This window comes from Echeneis naucrates, chromosome 4 (genome assembly GCF_900963305.1).
Source record: "Echeneis naucrates chromosome 4, fEcheNa1.1, whole genome shotgun sequence".
Classification (NCBI taxonomy): Eukaryota; Metazoa; Chordata; class Actinopteri; order Carangiformes; family Echeneidae; genus Echeneis; species Echeneis naucrates.
The window spans coordinates 17,075,903-17,098,554 of NC_042514.1; the positions used below are offsets into that span (position 1 = coordinate 17,075,903).

The 22,652-nt window shown below is 40.9% G+C and overlaps 1 protein-coding gene across 1 annotated transcript; it reads left to right on the forward strand.

Annotated features, from left to right (window-relative positions):
- Window positions 1–15,049: 15,049 nt before the first annotated feature.
- On the forward strand, window positions 15,050–20,775 carry LOC115042142 (alpha-2-HS-glycoprotein). Its single transcript, XM_029500193.1, has 7 exons — window positions 15,050–15,271; window positions 16,316–16,426; window positions 17,100–17,187; window positions 17,920–18,086; window positions 18,538–18,642; window positions 19,164–19,250; window positions 20,278–20,775. Exons 1-7 carry the CDS (start codon window positions 15,050–15,052, stop codon window positions 20,773–20,775), a joined length of 1,278 nt encoding a protein of 425 aa, XP_029356053.1.
- Window positions 20,776–22,652: the final 1,877 nt, after the last annotated feature.

Genomic DNA, 22,652 nt, shown 5'->3' on the forward strand with positions numbered 1-22,652 from the left:
AAATCTAATAAGCCTTTACTCACTAATCTGTTCATTTCAATTGGCACTTCATGAACCAGTGTAAGTCGTAGCACTCTTTTGGTCGGAGCATTTGTGCATTTGTCCGACTGCAAACAGCTCGTCCTGTGCCACAGAAGACACCGTCACCTACAACTGTTTTCACGGGCAGGATCATTTGACCGATGTTAAGTAAACTGACCTTTAAATGTGAAAACTGTGGGTTCCTCAGTTATGTCTAAGGGGAATACTAACATAAAACTCTATTCAAAGGAAGAGCAGCTAGAAACCCTAAAAGAGATTTTTTGCATACAATTGCAATTAAGTAGCATCACCTGCGGTGGAAGAAGAAACTGAAGACAATGTTGATTTAAATATTTCAGTTTGAAAAACAGCTGAGGAAGTGGGTGGATATTTCAAAATATGAGCACTCGGCCATGATGAAAAATTTGAGGACTGTGCAGGAATTCAGTGAACAATTTCAATCAAATAAGCCATTAATACTAACCTCAATGACTGATGCAACCATTCTCCGTGTCTTTTTATCCCTGTAGCCTTTTCGAGTCAAAGTAGTAGCGAAGTGTGAATGGCTGTCATCAGCTTCTGCACGCACTATTGTTCCACAAAAGTGATGGGGGCTGTAAGAGAATTTGATTGCTGTTGATGGTTCAAGTTCAGCTATTGCCAACTCTTTGTTTGGCTTTTGTCAGTTTTTTCTTTCGACATGCCAGCCAAATTTGGATCTTCAGCCCTGCAGGAAATGAACAGTCTTCCAGTGACTTGTTGATCATGTTGCTTGGAGAGCGAATGTGGAGTTAAGGGATGAATATAATGAAATTGTTCACAACGGCAAAAGGACGCAACTGTGTGTGTGTGCATGTGTGAATATTAAAAATCAGGAGCCACAAGTCAACAACACAGTGAATTAACTAAGCAAATGAACCACCAAAATGAACAAACCAAGCAAAAAAAAAAAAAAAAAACTCCATCACTTTGTCACTTTGTCTCTGTATCTCTGTGTAATTGTCTTTATCACTCCTAATCAGTGTATTTGGCAACTTTAACCATTCAATCAAGTGTTTTCAGACCATGTCAATGTCCCACTGTAGTGCATGTTTGAGTGTGTTTAGGAGTAGCTGGGTGCAGCCTGTGCTCTGACTCAGCAGACAGACGAGTGGAACTGAATGTTAAAATGACTAAATGCTAAATGCCAACTCAGTAATGAGAAACAGTCTGAAGCTGTCAGTGGTGGCCTGGACCAAATGCTCAAGTTTGATTAAGACACCTATCTTCTGTGTTCCACAAACAAAAAACTAAAGTAAATAAATAAGCTGGGTGAGAAAGCATTTGTTCATTTACCCAGCTGTATTTCTGCACCTCACAAAGTATTCTAATGTGCTTTGATTGTTTGCAAATGTGTGTGTGTGTGTGTGTGTGTGTGTGTGTGTGGGAACAAAAGTTGATCAATATGCAAAAGGTGTCTGGGGTAGACTCATGTTTCCTTACATTTATACTGCTAGGCAAAGGCAAATAGTGACCCCAACCTCCAAACTCTCACTGGCCCATTTTTTTCCCCAGTAGAAATCTTGTCTTTGGACTCACTTAGGAGACAGGCATACTGAGAAGACAACATATTTCATCTGCCCTGGGAAAAAAACTACAAAATTCTGCAAGGGTGAAGGATATCTAAACTGCCCTAACCTTACCACTTTACATAACTAATAGTAAAAATAAATATAATAATAAAAAATATTAGACAAATATATAAATGTATCCGTAGTGTGCAAATGTATGTGTATGTTGTAGATATTTCATATGTAAACATATATACATATGTTGATATCTGTCTCAGAGGGACAACAGATAGGCATTCAATTTGTATACAACGTGTACACCATGCACACACCATCCATACAACGCATGTATATTCCACGTGTACATAAACAAATATACTATGCATTATATATGGTGTATATGCTCACCCACATGCAGACGTGGGCGAGGTGATCTGATAAATTCCAAAACAAGCATCAGAATGGCGGGGAAAAAAGGTGATTTAAGTGACTCTGCAAATAGCGTGGTTGTAGGTGCCAAACAGGCTGGTCTGAGTGTTTTAAAAACTTCAAACTGCGGTTTTGCAGGGAATAGTCCAAAAACAGGACAAAAATTCAGTGAGCAAGATTTGGCTGAAAAAGCCTTGTTGATGCTCAAGGTCAGAATGGCCAGATTGGTTCTAGCTGAAAAGAGAAAATCAAATAACCACCTAGGACAACTGAGGTATGCAGAAGAGCACGCAGCCTGTTGAAGCTTGAAGCAGACGGGCCACAGCAGCAGAAGACCACACCCCGCAGGGTTTTATCCTGCTTTAGTTTAAACACTGTTAGCACAGAAAGGTGAAGGACTCCTGTTCACGCCGCTCTACAGATGATACGGCCAAACAATGACAGTGAGTCATGCTCAGCATCATGCAATGTGTGTGTGTTACCGTCCCTCTCTCGCACACACACACACACACACACACGGTCCTGATGCAGTGTTTCCACACAGCAGTGAGTGCGTCTGCTGCCCTTGCAAACATGAACTCTAGAATTGAGTCCCACACCTCTCTACATCACGCTGTTTTATTATAATGCCTTCTTATCTCTAAGCTCTTGTCTGTATTACTGTCAGCTTTAATCTTTTATCTATGCTCATATTCTTGGGCACATCACTCTTTTAAATGCTTTTGTTTTAATCTCATGGTCTAATAACAAGGCATGCCAAAAGCCAAGGCATTTCAAGAATTGAATATTCCTGTGTGGCTCATGAATCCAATGCTGCTTTTGGTGTTTGTATTTTACATAATTAAGATGCTTGAAAGGAAGCTGGATAGGAATCACGCAGAGGTGTAAAAAGAGACTGAAAATGCCAGAATGCGTCTCTCTCCAACGCCGCAATAGTTCTTTCACTCACTCTGATTGCACCTGTCAGACGAGTCTTCACAACCTCCGCCATCATTATAGCTCAAGAAAATTACGATAAATCCCAAATCCCATGAAACTATTTTTCACAAACAGTCATTGGAAAAAACAGATGAGAAGACTCTCTGGCCTGCAGTGTCCCAGTAGAAGTAGAACAAAGCAGTTGGCACTTATTTCTAGCAACATTCTGCTCTACTGTTCAAATACAGTCTGAGAATTTACGATGAATTGTGAATCTGGTCCACTATGTTCTTGGTGCAAGCTGCGTCCACCCACGTCATCAAAGTAGTATGATTAACTACCAACTTCCATCATCATTAGATGCATTTTTTGTGCTGTCTTGAATTATTTTAAGAAGTACGTCTCCCATCAGCATCAATTTGTCGCCATCAATATTTCACTGAGCAAATAAAGAAAGCGTCCTAAATCTTTCACCCTTAGTTCTGGCAGCAAGGACTTGTTTCTATCCTTTCTAAGAATAACACTTAGTATTTAAAGAGTATCTCTCTGTTGCTTTCTTTCTTTTTGTGCTGTTATTATTTGAGGAATCTATAAAGACAGATCTAGATTTCTTCTGTCCAGTTCCTAAAATGATTCCTGGGAAAATTTCAGTAGTTAGAATAAATATTTCTGCAGTCAAATTGAAACCCAGGTGTTGTCGTTGAGTATTCAAGAAACATCTCCAGGATGCGCTGGGACACATCATCAGTGTTGTGACCCGGGATCATAAGGTGTTTCGGATCTCACAGCATACACTCTCACCCAGGCGACCCAGCCAGGGCTAATCAGGCCATGACTTGCGTCGCAGCAGCTACCCACGGATCAGCCCTCTTCAAACAAAGCTGCCCAGTGGCTTTTTCTGCGGCCTCACTGGCAGATTGAGCCGAGTGAGGACCTTGCAGAGAGAACGTCGTGCTAATCCTCTACAGCCAACTTCTACGGGCTCATAGAATGTTTTCCAGCCTCTGCCCCAGCACTCCTCCAGTAGTTCCTGTTACTTGGCACGTTTCTTCTCGTTGGTTTCCTCAGTGCGCTCTTCCCAAGGCACTGTGATTTCCAACATGATCAGTTGTTTTGAAGCCTCTGAGGTGATGATCATGTCTGGATGGAGTGAAGTCGTTGCAATGTGCTGTTGGAATGTCAGGAGGGTTTTCTCGCGCTTTCCCCAGATGTGGAGATTTGCTGGGCTTGGTGAGGGTTCATAGACTGCCTGCACCGGGAAACAGACACGACAGAAATCTGTCTGCATGATGTTTGACCAGGTGATCCTGCGCTGTGGACCCATCTGATCCATGCTCCCTGCTGCCAGAGTCCTACTGCCCAACTCATTCGCTCTTCTTCCACGCCTGCTCAGACCTCTTCCTGGAGAAGGTGGTGTCTCTCCTTGCCCTGGGCCTTGCCGACCTGGGTCCTTTGGAAGTAGCCCAAGCCCACTCTGCTGGTTGTCACAGTGCCCACCAGTGCCTTTTGTCTCAGGCGTGACTCTGCCACCTCTACTGCCTTCTCCATTCTCCACTTCCTCCCTGTTGTCACCACAATGCTGGCTGGCTTTTCTTTGAGATCACAGAATGGAAGCTGCAAGGTGTTGTCCCATACAATGCTGCGCTGGTGAGGCTGCGTGCAAAGCCCAGCCACTTACCTTCCTTTAAATCTACCAGGTAGACCAGACCTGTCAGACTTGATGAGCCAAGCACCAAGCTCTTGCATAGACATCTGGATGGCGGCAGTGTCTTTCATGCTTGCGTTGAAGATCGTCCCCAAGCTCTTGACCAGCTGCTCTGTGATGGATGGAATGACTGTTCCTGAGATGAAGAATCAGAATTTATCAGTTACATTCCCCCTTTTTCAGCACCATGGACCTTGACTTGGAGGGCTTAAAACCCACCCTGACCAAGACCTTGTACGATCCACCTGTACCCTGGGACTGACACTGTAGTGATGATGAAGTTGTCCATGTAGGCTGTTATTGGTGGCCGTCATACACCTGACTTGGTCAAGGGTACTCCACCTCAGCTGACTCGAGCACCATGTTCATTGAAAGGGCAGAGATGGTGCAGCCTGTTATTATTCATTTTCCAAGATGACACCAGTCTGATGTTTCTGATCCAGAGTTGGACCTCCACCTGAAAGTATTGTAATAATCCAGGATCGTATCCTTGATCTCACTGGGAAGATGGGGGCGGCACAATGCAAGCTCGACCAGCCTGTGTGCCATTGCTCCATAACCTTAAGGTTATGGCCACTGCTCTCTGGTGGTCCCCTACCTGTTCTTGGTTGTCACTCAGTCTGTTCCTTGGAGTCAGTGGCTAAGCCAAACTTTGAGTATTCAAGAAACATCTCCGGGATGCACTGGGATGTACATCTGTGTTGTGACAGTTTCAGTATTTCAGTTCTTAATGTCTGGGACATTTTATATTGCATATGTTGATTGTCTGTATTATTGTAATGTCTCAATGTTAATGGTAAAATATGCCGTCCTACATGTTCTTTGTGTGTCATTTCAGAGGCTGCAAACAAATGCCAGTCTTTGTCTGCTGCTGTGGTTTCATATCGTATTCCATCTGTTTTTGCTACAGTAGCATTGACTATTGATTAGTTGGATGCAAAACCTCTTTCTTTCTCTCTACACTGTCTACACTTTCTCTTGACACGTTGAGATTATGTTGTTATAAAAGGCTTTATAAATAAATGATACTGAAGTTGAACTAATTCTGTTCTGTTCTGTTACACTATACAGTCATATTTTATTCGGTTTGATGGTATTGTACAATGTCTTTCAATTCTTATTCTATTCTGTTTGATTTCACTAACCATCTGGCTTCAACCAGCACTTCAGTCTTTCCATGATGACCAAATAAGTCCCCTCTCTATTTTCTAACCTTTTTTTAGTCCAGTCGGTGCAGCTAGATACAACTATCAATGAGCGAATTTCGTCTGGGTAACCCAGTGGCACACTCCCACCCTGCTCGCCGCCAGGCTCTTTTATCAAAGCCGAGGAAGCTACTTTGATTTAGCAAACAACACAGAGTCTCTAATGATGTTCTCAGTGGAGCACCCCTCTAGAGTGATTGCAGCCACATTTGTTGCTGTTTAGATTTATTTAGATGCATCAATCTCGTCGCTGAATTGAGTGGACGCCTGCTGCCAATGCTCCGCATTCAAATTATCTTTCAGGCAATTAGTCACAAAGTTTACAACAAAAAATGGCTGAGGATGTGTGTCGCCCTTGGCGGAATAACCTGAGTTAGGTTTTCAAAGAATTAACACAAAACCTGTGACCAAAAGGCAGAAAGTCACCAGAGCAATCAGAGATAAAACTTTTGTAGAACTGGAGTTTACTTTTCACATCAGAGGAAGGGGGGTTTATTTTGGAGGGACTTTTGTAATATGAAGAATGAACACACACGCACACACCGACACATCCCCTCACTCCCAGACTAGAGTAGAAAAACCTCATTAAGATCAAAGGCTTGTTTCTCTTAATTACTCTGTCGCTGCAGCCCCGTCCTGCCCTCACACAACCACACGCTCACACACACACGCACACACACACGCACACACTCACTCACTCACTCACTCAGACTCACAGCAATGTAGACAACTAATTAGACAGTGGTTATTTTTAACTGAAACCTCTGTCTCAGAGTGTTTTCTGTGTTTATGTGTTCAGAACCTACAGTAACTTCACTACCTCAAAGTCATCGTTTGTCCTGTGAGCTAAAGGGCATTACACAATCATGGAAAGTAAGCAGTACAATTATCAAGTAAGAAACTGAATTCTGAAACTAAACAGAGTTGTAACGCACACACACAAATATAAATATATAAATATATTGACAGCAGAGCTTATTGTGTGTTTCCTACTTTGAATCTGGCCTAATTGTATTTGAAGTAACTCAAATTTGGACATAGCATCGCAAAGAAAAATCAAGCTTTTTGGATCACATTTACATCCCTAGAGGAGGAGAAAATAGTTCCATTTAGCTCTGTAGTTTTGCCAAACTTTTTTGTCTCATTGCAACCTTCAAAATAAGACATGCACACTGATCTATATGAGCCTGAGAGGAATAGTGACTCTCCTGCAATTTTTTTACGTAGTCTATTGTGGCAGTGCTTTACTTGCTACGTGCTGCGTATGTGTGGGTGTCTGTGCATGTGCCTAAATAACATCTTTGTATATAAAATACAATTCTGATGTGCTACGGGGGGGAGAAATTGTGTTAGATCAGGTCTTTCACACATGAGCAGTGAATCTCCAGTCAAGTCATTGCTCATCCCAGATGACTTGCACATGACAACTACGTGGGCTTTAAGCCTGTCTTTCTTTTGTTCATGAAAGCCTCTGTAACCTAAGATGCATGAATCTGATTATGCTCTTATCAAAAACAGTCCCCGAACACCAAAACGACAATGTGTATGTTCTTTGTACTTCCCACAGAAGCCTAGCTCTGTCTTTCATTCGCCAACATAGTGGAAGAGTGTGTGTGTGTGTGTGTCTGTGTGGCACATAGATGGCACACCTGCCACTTCAAAGCTCTAGCCAGATGTGAAAGCACAGGGACCGGCTACACAGGGACCCACAGTGGGAGGTACCCTCACAGTTCAGTGGCATTATTCACACATAATTATACAGGCAGCAACATAATGGCTGGAGCTCATTGCAATTCTGGAAAGCGTACACAAGCCTGGTGTCATCACCTGTGGTCACCCTTTGATGGTCAAATCTGCTGCATCCATTTTTGCGTTGCTTTTTCAGTGGGTTGGTATTTTTGTAGTGTCTTTACAACAAATATGCGCGGCAGTTTTAGTGTGTTTGTTCCACACGGACATGTCCCCATAGTCGAACTGGCACTCAGAAAGGTCAGCCGGTAATGTCTGCTTTTCTTTGCTGCTGCCTGAAAAAATATGACGGTAATCTTTACACTTTCATTGCAGTACATTATAGGAGGTCAATAGATGGTCGAATGTGTCTGAATTATTTGGTAGAATTTCTCATATTCATGTTTTAAAGATAGACCAAACATTTTATTTCAAGAAAATCCAGGAAATAAATGTTTTTGTTTCTGGGTTCATATGGTTTCTTCAACTTTGTTCAAGCACCCAAAAGATCATTTTCTGCATAAATAGTGTCACTGTCAGCTACAGAACTGCAGAAACTTGGGTGGACATAAAAGTCTCAGTTACAATATCAGAATACGAAAAAGTGCATTTGAAAATATCAGATTTGGCAATATAAATTCAGCTAAAAAGATCATTTATTGACCTTTATTTGCTGTAGTATACACTGACAATACTGACCCCAAACCTGCAATTACCCACTTGATAATGCCGTCAACATTTTTTTGATTTCCGTGCCGCTAAGTTGGCTATTTATGTAACTACGTTGCTGTTCTTATTTTAATCATATCAAAAATCCAAGTGTGATGTCAAAGCAACATATATCATTCCCTTAAAAATCTGCAGCACAGTAATGTATGTATTATGATACAGTGTATAATGTGCAAAGTTTTGATGTCAATTCCAGCTTTTTGCTCAAAAATTAAGCTGAAGTGATTAAAACTGATGATCATTGCATAAAGTAATTATGATTTAATTATCCAAGAGACTCATGTGTTTCCCCGAAACATTATTAGAAGAAACTAGTACCTCTTCGCACTTGTTTAGTAATGTCAGCTGAAAATATAGGCGCTAATGAAACAGGCATTCTCATGAACCAGATTGGTATACAAGCCTTTTTCCACTTCTGGCATCGGCCAAAGGAAGGCTAATGTCTGGACCACACTTATTCAACATGGGGGCGGGGTTAATTGGGTTCGCAGACATTTAGTTTGCCCTTTAGACACCTCTTTTCCCTTCTCCTTCTCCTGACCAACATCCAGCTCACCTTCACTTGCTTGCCACAGTCACATATTTCTTTTTAATACCACAAACCACTTCCCATTTCAGGGTTGATAAAGCTGCAGAACTGTTCCTCTCAGGAGCCACTGAAGTGTGCATACGTGTGTTTTTTGTGCGTGCGGTATTTGGAGTGTTTTCTTATCTATTAATACTTAATATCATTGGCAGAGGGCACAGCTCTCAATTTCCTCTCCCACAACATTTAAGCGTTGAAACATCTATGATTAAAGTGTTGAAATGACTGCATCATCATATTTCTCATGCTGCTCATGTGCATCCTGATTTGGGACATCCACTTCAGTAATATCGTGCCAGGTGTGCACACCTGCATCTTAAAATGGATTTCATGTTCAAACCTGAAATGCTATGTGCTGCCGTCAGACATGCATGTAAATGAGGTCTATATTTGGGGAATATGTGTGTGAGCTCGTGCATTGCGGTCTACATGAGTGTGAATGTGGCAGCATATTTATAGCAGTCCCATTTTGACTAGAACAACAGAGGTTTGGTATTCGTGCTGTGCATTATACTGTCACACGCAGGGTCTTATCCATTAAATCAGACAGGTAGAATACTAGAGAGATAGGAATGACATGAAACACACACATACACTCATGCACAACAGTTTCACACAAACAATGGCATACACACACAAAGTCAGTCATGCACACATGCGCAGACACACTTTCCTTGTTTCAGTCATTTTTTGGCTGGCATTTCCTGGGGTTGCTCTCTCCGCATGAGCTTTTCACACCTCCTCTCTCCATGGCTGTGAGTAACACTGATCTGATGGGCAGAGAGACACAGAGAGAGATAGATAGACTGACAGAGAGAGAGAAAGAGTGCAATCAGGCAGATAGTTGGTCAGAAGCAGCCAAGCAAAGAGTGGTAGTCAGACAAGGAGACAGACTGTGTGGGAGTGGTGCTGGGACCTGAATTTTTATTTTACCCTAACTAGCCATCTTCATTCAAACATCAAATCAGTATGAATCACGGTGAAGTGAAAGAAACAACAAGTCCTCCACGTTGGCTGTGCGTCCCTTCCTGCCTCTCATTACTCTTCACTTGTCAAGAAAGAGATATGCCACACATTACATATGCAATAACTACCCCAGTTATGTTGCAATGGTTTATGGAAGTTATATAGACTTCCATCTTCACAGTTACAGTAATACGCATGCAGTCATTTAAATGCAACCTTATCATTGTGGGCCATTTGCTGGAAAGAGCAGATGATAGAACAAACGGTGCTGACCCAAATAGGCCTCAACAGAGACTGGTAGCAGCTTGGTGCTCCGGCAATTAATGAACAGCAGCTGTCGATAAACGCAGCAACATCGCTACAAGTCATTTTTTAGCTTGCATACTCTGTGTAGCGTCAACGGACACATTACTCTCAGGCAGTGATTATGATGTATCGGGTTCTGTCTGTTTTATGGTGGTTTTACACACGACAGGGTTGTTATGATATACCAAATTTGCTCCCTCAGGTTCATCCTTTGCTGCTCAAAATTGTGTCTGCCTTTCAGTGAGATGCCGCAAATTCAAGAAATATTGCCCAGAAATATTTCATTTAATATATATATAAAAAAAGGCTTGTCATTATGCACTTAAACACAGATGATGAACTTACACATACACACACACGTTCCCACACATATACACACAAGATGAGACATCCGGCGCATCCTCAGCATGCCAGGCTCTTCCTCCGGGGTGAGTTAGTGGTGCTTTTAAGTGCAGACATCAAAGAGGCCCGTATGGGTGTATAAATAGGCTTTAGGGCTGAAAAAGTTTTAGTCGTCATAAGCTTGATACCCAGTCGGTTAGACAAGGTCATACATTGACTCAGTGACTTCTCCCTAACCCCTCTCTCCCTCTCTCTCCCACTCTCACACAGGCATAGGAAAACACATGATGCCACACAGAGAAGAAAGCATGGAGTCATGGGTGACCGCCTGCATATAAGTTTCCATAATGCTGCAAGTAAATACGCAATGAATCAACACATATTAAAACATGTGCACTTCCAATACTTAAGTACAAATATCAAGCAGAGGTTATCTTATTTTCCAAACAGCCACAATACCACTAGAAAATAATTCTTTTTCTGATAGCAGGACTGGCAGTGAGGTCCAGCAGAGTAATGGGTAGCAGGTGACGGTTCCTGATACATCTTAGAGCTGGCAGAGAGGTAGATGAGCAGTGTCCAATGCATCAAGAGAGACAGACTTTTGAGTACCACACATGGTACTTCAATCACATTCAGTGATTGAGCCAGTCTCTCATACTGAGCGTCATCATCCCAACTCTGGTTTTCTATAATACACCCTGACATGACTATGTTCCCTGCATCTTTTCTCTCATGCATTGTGCTTATAGTATCATTTACTGTAATGGCTCGACAGCTCATCCTTGTTTCGTGATGTCTTTATATCATTTTTCTCTGATCTCTGTCGCTCACGTTCACTCTCTCTGATTTGTTCCAAATTGACACTCTGCGAACAACAAGCTAAGAAGTTATGCTGTTAAAGTCCTTTATTTGAAGAGGTGTGAATGTGGGAACTAAAATATGACTCTTCTACTCTAACTAATACTTCATTTACTTCCAACGGCTGCAGAAGGGGAAGCTGAATACATGATGGGGAAATTAAGAGTCTAAAGCTGGCTATTTTATCCAAGAAAAATGACAGGGATTTGTGACCACAGCTGCAAAGGATGCCAATCAACTGCTAAAGCTTTGCTTTGCTAAAGTAAGCTCATGCCTTGACCAATTACAGTGAAATTTAATGGGTTTAGCATCAGTGTCCATGTTCTAGCCATAGACGTATAGGATCCAATGGTATAGGCCCTCCAGAAGGAGAAATTTTTCAAAACCAATTAACTGAGAGAATTATGCCTGTGCCTCTTCTCTTTTCATCCTAATGCCTTCCCCTCTCTGTGCAGACTGTGACAATAAGTTGAGAAAGAGAGAGGCAAAAGCTAGAAAAACTACAGTTTTAAATGAAAGCATGTGATATAGAGATTAGGAGGATGATATGCTAAAGCTAAAGGCTGGTTGCCATCTTATATAATATATAATATAATAATAATAATTTTGCTCTGTTTTTGCTGTTATCTGTGAGAGATGGACAAAGTAAAGATATAGGACAAAATGTAAATACTGTCCCAAACAAATCCCAGAAAGAATGGGATTAGAAAGAGAAATTATGGAGACGGCATTTTTCCCTTTTTTTCTCTTAAATTCACTGATAAAGAAATTGTATTTCTACCAGCGTTTCCACCAGAAATGTAATCTTGGCCTGGTGATAACGTCTGTGAAACAGAATGTATACCATGCAAGACTGAAATTTTCCACTGAAACAACAGACAAACAAGCAAACTTCCCTGAAAGAGCACCAAGACCATGTCAGAGTAAAACTTTCCAGCATGAGTGACTCTGGAGAAAATGACAAACTCCAACTATCACTGGAAATTTCTCTTCTCTTCTCCTCTCCTCTCTTCTCTTTCCTTTCTGTAGGCCCATTGCTGCACAAAGTGAGCAGCAGGAACCCCAGTGGCAGCATCCCCATCCTATCATGGCCTGGCCATCACTACATTGTGGAATCTCTCTGCAGCGAGCAGAGGAGGAGATTACTCTGTGCTCACATCAAAGGAGGTTTGTCTAACTTGGGTCTGGCGATGTGCTGGTGGAGCGAGTCCTTGGAGCAGCCTCTCCGTTCTTATCTCTCCCCCACAGATTCTTTCTGCTTCTGCTGCAACACAACAGGCTGCTGGTAACACTGACATATGCATGCGTGGCTCTGCACGGTCAAATGTGCACACTGACAAACACCAGCGCACATTCTCTTGTACGAAGACACACGCACAGGCTCACACAGGCGCATATAACACACACAACACTGATATTAGCAGAATTTGTTCTGCTGAGTGACTCTCTCTCTCCCTCCTCCATCGACTGTTGACAGCTGAACCTGATTCAGTGAATATTTGAAATGGATTAAATGATTATCCCTGGACAGAAGCTTGCAAAAGGAACCCACCACTTGAATTTCAATGTTAAATATTTTTACCAAACAAGGTGAATACTATAAACCAAAATATATGAACAAATTACCCACAACAAACCGATTAACAAAGAGTTTTTTTCAGCAGATAATCATAGCCTGAAATGTAATGAGATGAATTAGATTGAGGAAGAACAATTGTTCATAAGGAGTTAGTTTAGATAATCAGTAATTGACATTATCATAATTTCATTTCCATTGTTTTTCAGTTTAACTGTCTTCAGTACTCATAAACTAGCGAGTTGAATGTTTATTGTCGATGGTAGCTAATATTTTTCTACAGACTAATTCAGACATCTGTTCATATCCAGTTTAAATATCATCATCTTCTTCATGTTGATGTTGATGTTCATATAGATATATTGCGTAGAGGTGTTGATTTGTTCAAACAGACCTAATAAGCATGTCAAACAAGCTTCCAATAAATCCAATGATAGTGGTAATTATTGAACATTTGGAAGGAGAAAATAAGAAATATTTTGTGATAGTCTATTGGTCCCTTATTTCTTGTGTAGTTTTACCTCTTCCACCAAAGCTCTTTACATTACATTTACATTGGGTGTTCAGTCTATCTGAGTAGGCATGTGGGTGTGTAAATATGTGATTGTATGTGTCTTTGTCACGAATATTATATGGTGTTTATAATAATGGTATAATTGATATCACCCTAATGTCTGTATGGTAAGCTTCTGCCAGCAGACGGTTAGTTCATCTCATCACATATTGAAAAATTACAGTTTGTCATTTCAGAGGGGATTTCGTGTTGCAGTTACCATTGGTGACTCTGAAGTTTATGCTCCCCGCCAACAATCTGACACATAATCCCCTGTCAAACAGAAAATTGTCATTTTTACACTTTGGTTTGTGTATCAGATCTGCCAAATACCATTCAATGTGTTTATAAGTGAGCTTTTAAAGGAACCAGCCCAGCTGCTTCCTCCCATTTGTGTTAAACTACATTACCAATCTCCCAGCTGTAGATTTGGGAGTGAGTTGGGGCTGGTAGGGGCATAAATCTCCTCATCAACTTCCCACCAGTAGGTTGCACAGTGGCTTTGACAATCACATTGTCTTAGAGTACACCAAAAATATAAATATATTTTTTAATTTCAGTCAGTCATATTTTTTGTTTCACATGGCAAGGATTAAATGTGTGAAAATGTGTGTTTGTGCTGTAAAGACACAGAGAGTGTGCGTGTGCCTGGTCTGTATTCAACTTGCAGTCACAGACATTAATCGATCTTGTTGTGAACAATGGAACCAATCTGACTGCTTCAAAAGTGTGAACCCCACCCATAAACACATAGTGGAGCCTGGTTGCCCTATTTACTGCGCTGAAATACAAAAAAACCCCCAAAAAAACAATGTGCACTGCACACCCGATTCGTCAGACATTCTTCTGAATTGATTTTTGCTTGTAACGCACTGAAAAGGCTGAAAAATTATCAGCGTTGCTCATTTACCATGATGAAGTCAGTTCAGTGAGATTATAGGCCGTAGGACTTTCGTGAGAAATCAAGGCAGAGTACAAATATCTGAGTAATGAGGGCCTAAGACAACAGCAAGTGTAAGGCTGAAAGCAATTAACTAGATATCAGTGTATCATTAACCCAGTTCTGCCCAGTGGACAAACAGCTTTCCCTTCCAGAGCCGCACACAAGACTCACAGTGACCCCTAGTGGTACATGTCCAATATCACAAACACACTTAATGACCTATCATAGTGATTAGTTAGTGTTAGTGTTTAAATTCAATGAGGTGGGCAAGTTGGATTAAATTTCCGAACATATATCCCATATACATTTAAGTATCAAATTTGCACTGGGAATGAAAAAGCCTGGAATTATATTAGAGCAAAATATGAACATGGGAAAAGAATATAATGAGTTAAATCAGTCAAGTTCATTCAGTTTTTCTGTGAATGAACGGTCCTCTATTTAGAATCACTGAGACATTCATATATATATGTTGACTCTGTCACTCAGTAAACTTTGTCCTTGGCTCCATTCCAACATCTCTGTCTTGTTTTGATTCCAAAAGTCACTGCCTGCCGAGCGCAAACACAAGAGAACAAACTTGACTTTCCACCAGTTCTGTCTCTTAGTCCCCGTCTGAATCTCAGTTGCCATGGCTAAATCTATCTGCATGTTGGTGCTGCTATCGTCATTGCTGTCCGTTGTGTGCGGCGAGAGTTTTCCACTGGCACCAAGTGAACCTGCTCCCGTCCCCTGTAATGACAAAGCAGTAGAGAAGCTGTCTCGCCTGGCTGTCACTTATATCAATGAGGATCGCAACGATGGCTATAAATTTGCCCTCAACCGCATTGCAAATGTCCACCTGCATGCTCAGGTCAGTATGGAGACAAATGCTTGGTGAGCAGAGCTTCCTGGGGGTTATACATTTCTATCAGTGGGTTGTTTAACAAAGGAATTGGTGTGGAAAGGTTATTTTCCTTTCTGGTGTCGAAATACCCAAACACCCTTGTGAAAAATCTCACCACACTGATAGATTTAACCAGCCATGGCCAATTTTCATGTCAGTGATACTCTATTTGATAAGATCAATGTTTTGTTATTAGAAATGGCTCTGCACACCCAAAGTTATAATCAGAAATTGTACTCTTTTGCTGTCACAATGCTCTGACTCGGGAAATGATGATAAAATTATACTCTGCTTCCCAAGTACTCACTGGAATCCCTAGAGCTCTGTTTGGTAATCATTAGACAATCACTACATCAGAGACATGAAAAATAGCAGTGGTTGCATGAGGATGGGACCACTAAAGGATAAAAACAACAATAAATATTTGTTGTGTGCACTTTGCTGTGAATGACTGCCATCAGTGCACGTCATTTGTGATAAATGTGATGTTAAGACTGAAGGACCTAATTTTATGTTGTGAAATCAGAAGCCATCCAATTCCATGAAAAAATGTCTCCGGGACTGCACTGTCAGTTAGTCAAGTCCGGGTCAGTTTGGTCCAGGACTACTGGGACAAACCTTTCACAACAGCCTTCATGAACGTCATGCTGTCAGCTGTTGGAGGCTTTTTGTAGCCCGAGTGTGGAATAGATCGGCTTTTAAGAGGCTCAGCTCAACTTCATGACCTGAGAAAGTTGCCGTTATCCCTGCTCAAAGTGTTAACATTTGTTTTCAGTGCTACAGCGCAAATCGATACCCTACAAAGTGTTATCAGGAATTACACAAAGCATCTCATAAATTGCTCTTTTCAGGTGTAATGAGAAGGAACTGCTCTTAACTTTGACCATCACATGCATGCAGGAATATTATTTAATGCATCTATTTCATTATATTCCGTTGCAGCAGGAAATTCTAAATGCACATCTGTTTTTACCTCCTCTCTGCGACTTGTGTTTTCATCGTTCATGCCAGGGCCCAGCAGGTAATGTGTATTATTTGGACCTGGAAGTTCTGGAGACAAAGTGTCACATAGGCAGCCCAAAACCATGGAAACGTTGTGATATCAGACCCTTCATGGAGACGGTATACACACACACACGCACACATGCTTATTTCTATTTGTAAGCCATCTCAATTCATTTGCTACTTTAAAACAGCTGACTTAAAGTCATTAGTAACTATGGACTGTGCCGTAATTGTTAAGACATTTCTAATTAACTATGAAGAGTTTGGCTTATGCCGGTGCCTTGAGGTAACTTTGTTATGATTTAGCACTATATAAATGACAGTTGACTTAATTTGATTTGATTTAAACTACTGACTGCATCATATTTTTGCATGTTGGCAGTGGGGATGTTTCCAGTGCAGCACACCATGAAAAATGTAGTTCAGTGTTCATAATTAAAATTAGGATTTTGCTCACAAGCTGCCCTTTGAAGAAAGACGCAAAAAAGTCCTCACCCTCCACCAACACCCTCAGTCAGAGCACTTTAATTAAGCTCAATATTTTATTTGTAATGCCAATTCACAACATACACTACCTCAAGACACTTTACAAGGTAGGGTCAAGAGTTTTCAATGTTATAGAGCTGTCCAACACTTACCAACAAGCAGTACTTGGATATAAACTCCCCAATGGGGCTGTATTTTTCATTTTTACTGTTTGTTGCTGGTTGACTTTTACGGTTTGAGTTATACCAGACATTGCCAAATCTTTTTATTAATCATGGATGTGATACTGTTTTATTGTTACCAGCAAATCTCCGGAAACTGCAAAACCACCATTCTCCACACACCAGAGGGTTATTCCTACCTGTACAGCTACGATTGTACTTTAGTACCAGGTAACATTGACTTAGTTATATTACCAGTTTCACGCTGATTCTGCATCAGTTTGAGACCAACTGCACAGAATGGAAGTTGTACAAAAAGTGTCAACACTGCTGAGTTAAAGAAGTTATGTGAAGTTAAATTAGGGAAAATGTTGCACTAAATAAACAATAATTCAATTTATAAAGACTGTACCGTATTGTGTTAGTGATATATGTTTTCTTTATCAATAAATATCCCAACTTGTGCGTTTTCAAATCACTGTTGTATTTTTGTGAACAAAAGTACTATTATTAAAAATAACATAGCATTTTCTCACCATAGAAATTTTAATTTGTCACACACTGGTCTAAATAATAACATTAACGACAATTTCCTGAAACAGAGCCCTGACTAATGCAATTGCTTACGCTTTCCTGCCATAACAAATCTAATTGTCAGCCATGATAGCGATGTCACTGTAAATTTATAAAGTTATTTTTGGCTGTGTAGACCAGCGCTTAATTTGTTTTAAACTAATCTTGTAGCAGTAAATTAACCAGGGATATCAATTAAGCACCACCATACATTCCTGAGAGGTTCTAATGCATTTTATTTACAGATGGTGGAAAATTGTTACTCAATGTCCATGCATTGTGGCTCAATATATTATACATGCAGTAGCCTGTTAATTAATGATGCTGTTTCGTTCATTTATTTTATTTTTCGTATGCCTACGTCTCACGCTCTATTACTTCTTCTTGCAGATCCCCCCGAGAAACTCCAACAGATCTGTCCACACTGCCCCCTCCTCCTTCCCACAGACAGCCCCCAAGCTGTGAAAACCGCTCAGCTCACGCTGGCTTCCTATAAGAGAAAGTCCAAACTTGGTACAAGACTTGGCGTGAAGAAGATCACCAGAGCAGCAGAGCAAGTACGGTGTTGGATGGTTGAAAAAAAGCCTCAGGGCGGATTTCATTACACAACAATGTGTTGAAGGTTGTCTTTGTTGAAAAATTATTTTTATATAATATAGAATCATCTCTGGGTGGTCATGAGCAGACAGTACCCTGCACCTTTGAGAATCTGTCAGCTAGATGGAAACTATTACTGCTTCACAATAATCATAATGGTTCAAGAGTGTGGCAAGGTTGGAATGGATTATTGAGGGCACTTTAAACTCGAGATTTTGTTCAGGAGGCAAATGAGAAACTGAATAGTTCTCCTGGGCAATCAAGATCAGTGTATTGCAGCTACTTGCATATGATATTCTGTCTTTTTTCTCTAAATCCAACCTGACAGCCATTACATTACAGCCTAAAACCAGAACACTAATGTCTGTTTCTGATTGTTGATTTGTACAATTTTCTCTTTTTATAATAAAGGTTGTGCCAGTGAAAGCCAGTTTCGTAGAGTATACCGTCCAAGAGTGTCCAGAGGGAGTTACAGAAAGAGGAACCTGCCAGCTGACACTCAGCGCAGACACAGAGGTACTCCATAAAATACAGAGACAGTTCACATATTTGAAATATTGAACACACTTTTCACAACAATAAATAGTTTATTTACATTAACTGGAGCTGGCTAAAGGAGCACATTCAGTGATCATTTTGTTATGAAAAAGGTAATATTCTAACACTTGACTTTCATAAAAAAGGATCATCACATCACATGTTGTTTTTCATAATAGAAAAAAAAAAGAACTCACAGATCAGCAATATTGTACAACATTGTCAGAAGTGCTCTGTTAATTAAAAACAATCTGACACTGTCATGACACTAATAAATGCTCTGAACATTCACATGGACGTCGACCTGTCAGCATCTCGTTTAATGTTCCTGCAGCAGCTCCTGGAAGTGCTATTTGATGAGATGATGACTGATTTCTACTTTTAAATCTATATAATTTATTACTGCCTTTTAATAAAGATGGCTGACTGGTCCTCTCCCGTTATATATATAAATACACAGATACATATAATATATATAATTATTTGCCTTCTGATCTCAGACTGCAGGATTCTGTGCAGGATCTGTGCATGGAGACATAAAGATCAATCCTGAGGTCCAGGTGTCCTGTGAGATGTTCAAAATACAGGTACAAGAAACAGTTAAGAAATACTTACGAATTACAGACTGGTGAGAGAAAATGGCAAGATAACATGGCATTTCTTTTTTGATGATAAACATGGAAAAAAAAAATTATAATATTTTCTGTCAAAATCTGTGATGGCAATACATTAAAAAGCCTTCTTGAAAATAACCGAAGAGAGGTTTAGCACAGCAAGTGAAAGCAATTTTTGTTCTGCCAAAAATGAACATTCACTGAATTAAAGGAAACAAAATACGGAGTGATTAAAGTGCAAACACATAAGTAAAGGCCGAAGGATACGCCAATCATTTCCCATTGTGGTAGTGTAAGTTGTGTGACCTGGATTTGAAGAAGGTTTTATGCTGTAATGATTCCGATTTACTGAGGCAAACTTTTAAAATGATGATTTAACTTTCTTAGTGAGTGCCACTGGCCATTTAATTACTCTGTCATATCTTCCATGCGGGGGAACACAGCAGCAGAGTGGTTCGGTTCACAGCCTGGGTCTTTTCTGTGTGGAGTTTGCATATTCTGCCTGCGCTTGCATGGGTTTCCTCCCACTGTCCAAAGACATTCAGACATGAAAGACATGTCCAAAGATATGGTTAACACTCTAAATTGTCCATAGGAGTGTGAGAGTGAGTGGTTGTTGGTCTCTGTCTGTCTCTGTGTGTTGCCCCTGTGATAGACTGGTGATCTGTCCAGGGTGTATCCTGTTAGCTCAGTGTGAGCTGGGATTGGCTCCATCATCCCTGTGATCAGGAAACGGATAAGCAGTAGAAGATATAAGAATGATTGAATGCATCTCACATGCCCTGCATGTGTTTTCAAATGTGTGTTGTGCCTCTATATGTTTAAACATATGAGTGAGATTTCAAATTGTATGGTTCTGTACTATAATTACGTAGTCTTTTCACTCCTTTTATGAGATGTGGCGTACAATATAATATTGCATGACCGAAAGTCTTTGTGCTGTTAGTTGAGTGTGTCTGTGACTCATCATTTGGGTGTGATGATTTCTGTTTGTTTGCAGAATGTGGATGTCCTCAGACCACTGCAGCCTCAAATTCACAATCTCCCCCAAGACGCTACCATCACAACAATGCCCACTCCAATCTATGACCCAGGAAATGATCCTCAGCCTGTTCCCTCTGACCCAACATCCCACCCTCCTCTCCAACCAGCAACGGTTCCTCCCAAACCCATTCACCCTGTGCCCTTTGATCCCTCAGTTGAAGTTGATCCCTCTAAACCCCTAACCTCTTCTTCCAGTGAGTCCTCTGAGAGGCTAGTAGACCTGCAGCAACAACCACCAGTTGTTGGTTCATTCGATTCATCCTCAGAAGAGATTGGAGGCCCAATGGCGCTTCGTCCGCCCTTTAACTTCCGGTACCAGAGGCATGACCGCAAGAAACGGCAGGCTTTGATGGGGACTTCACCGCCATACAGTCCTGTCTTCCTGCATGATTTCCCCAGCGGCCTCTCTCCTTTCCGCTCCTGCCCTGGTCCGGCTCGATACACCACAGCTTAACTGGCACTGCTTAGGAGTTCATTTGTTCATGTTTAATTTATCCACACAGACAGGAATCCATGAAAGTGCTCTGCACCCTGTCGCTGGAGGCCTGTAATAATGTGTTCTAATGAGAGGAATGCCATCTCACTTTCACTGGTCCTGAGATGACCTCTCTGCTGCAACAGTTATAGTGCCATCAAAGCAATTACATACATATTTGAAAATGATGTCAAATATTTGAACAATTTGGATTGAACCTTCATTTTAATGTTAACTTCATAGACCTTAGTCTGGCATTTGATGAAGGGATAAAATTTCAATTGTCGAACCAAGTATTTAAGATAATCTTTCGCTAATTTATCAATGAGCCAATAGCCATTTTAACTATCAATTTATTGTACAAATAATTTATTGAATAAAAATGCCAAACATCTGCTACTATAATTTAATCTTTCAACTGTTATTTCAGCCTATCATATGTACTATATCTTTCTAAATGGAATATCTTTGTAGTATTGTTAAAATTGAGTTTGGATTGTTTTGGCTCTGGGGAAATTTGACATTATATCATCATAACAATGAATCGATTTATTAACAATAAAGGTAATATTTAAGCTGCAGTATTTGTGTTAATGTATTTCCTATGGAATTTCTTTGTCACTCATAACCTCAGATTCCAAATGAGAACTTAATGAACGTAATTAAATCTCACATATTTCAACCTGCTTCAGGACATGAGATAGACACTGGGAGAAAACTGTGAAAACACAAATGTCCAGACAAGCAACACAAAAAAACATTGTTTGTGGCTGTGAGACAAGCTAGGAAATGAAAAAAACTAATCTGAGAGTACACCCACCAAGTAGAGAAAAAGAATTTATTTTGTGTTAGAACTGAACAATTGAATTGGATGAGATTCTGAGATTTCTAAAGGTAAACATCTTCAGAAGGTCAGACCAAGCAATCTGTGTGATTTCTTCAGTTCCTTTACTGTACAAATATCTTTCTGATTGTTTTACACTGCGGTAATGTTTAAACCATACAGTTAGTCTTCCCTGTGGTGAAAGAGAACCAGTGAAGCAGATGAAAACTCTGACTTTATTTGAGCTGAGGCTGTGCCAGACTGCAAGACAGGTGGAAACATCTCAGCAAGACTTTAAAGCAAGTGGAGCTTTTAGAAAGAGCAGAGCAACAAAGAGGAGAAAATCGGTGGATATGTGATAAGTCTGTCCTTATGGGTGTCTGGAGCCTCGCTTAGGAGAATCACCAATAAACAAAATGTCTCAATGCAGTTCAGACGCTTGTCCTCTCAGAAGCCAAAAATAAGCAGTGGCGTTCAGTGACACATCTACAGACCAATACATCCAGAGAGGAAACATGGCCAAGGCGGAACAAACCTCACAGGCCAACATACAGCAACCTATAGGCCGGGAAGTGTGAATGTTTTGTCAGCTTGAATCGTTACTAGCGCAAATCATTATTATGTTATTGTTTATCAATTTTCCAACAACCAATCTTCTGCAGCGCTTACGATAACTCCACCGGAGTTTTAACAAGCTGATTATTTTTGTATCATCATAGATCTTCCTATGTCTCTGTTGCTGTTTCATTGCCTCTGACGGAGCGCAGTCGTACGGCAGGGGGCGGGCGAGACTTTCAAACGCAAGTCGGTCGGGCTGTAATCGCCACTGAGCTGACACGGACCATTTGCCACATCTCGCCGTCTAACTTGTAAACCTCCACCGGGCCGGACCTTCTGCGGCTTCCCCGCCCCCTTTCGTGAACGTCACACTTACTTGCCTTGTAGGGTTTTCCCCACTCGGATCGAGCGCGTTTTAACTCGCGATTCTGACATGACCGACCGCACTTGAAGGCAGCAGCCGTGGAATCCTAAT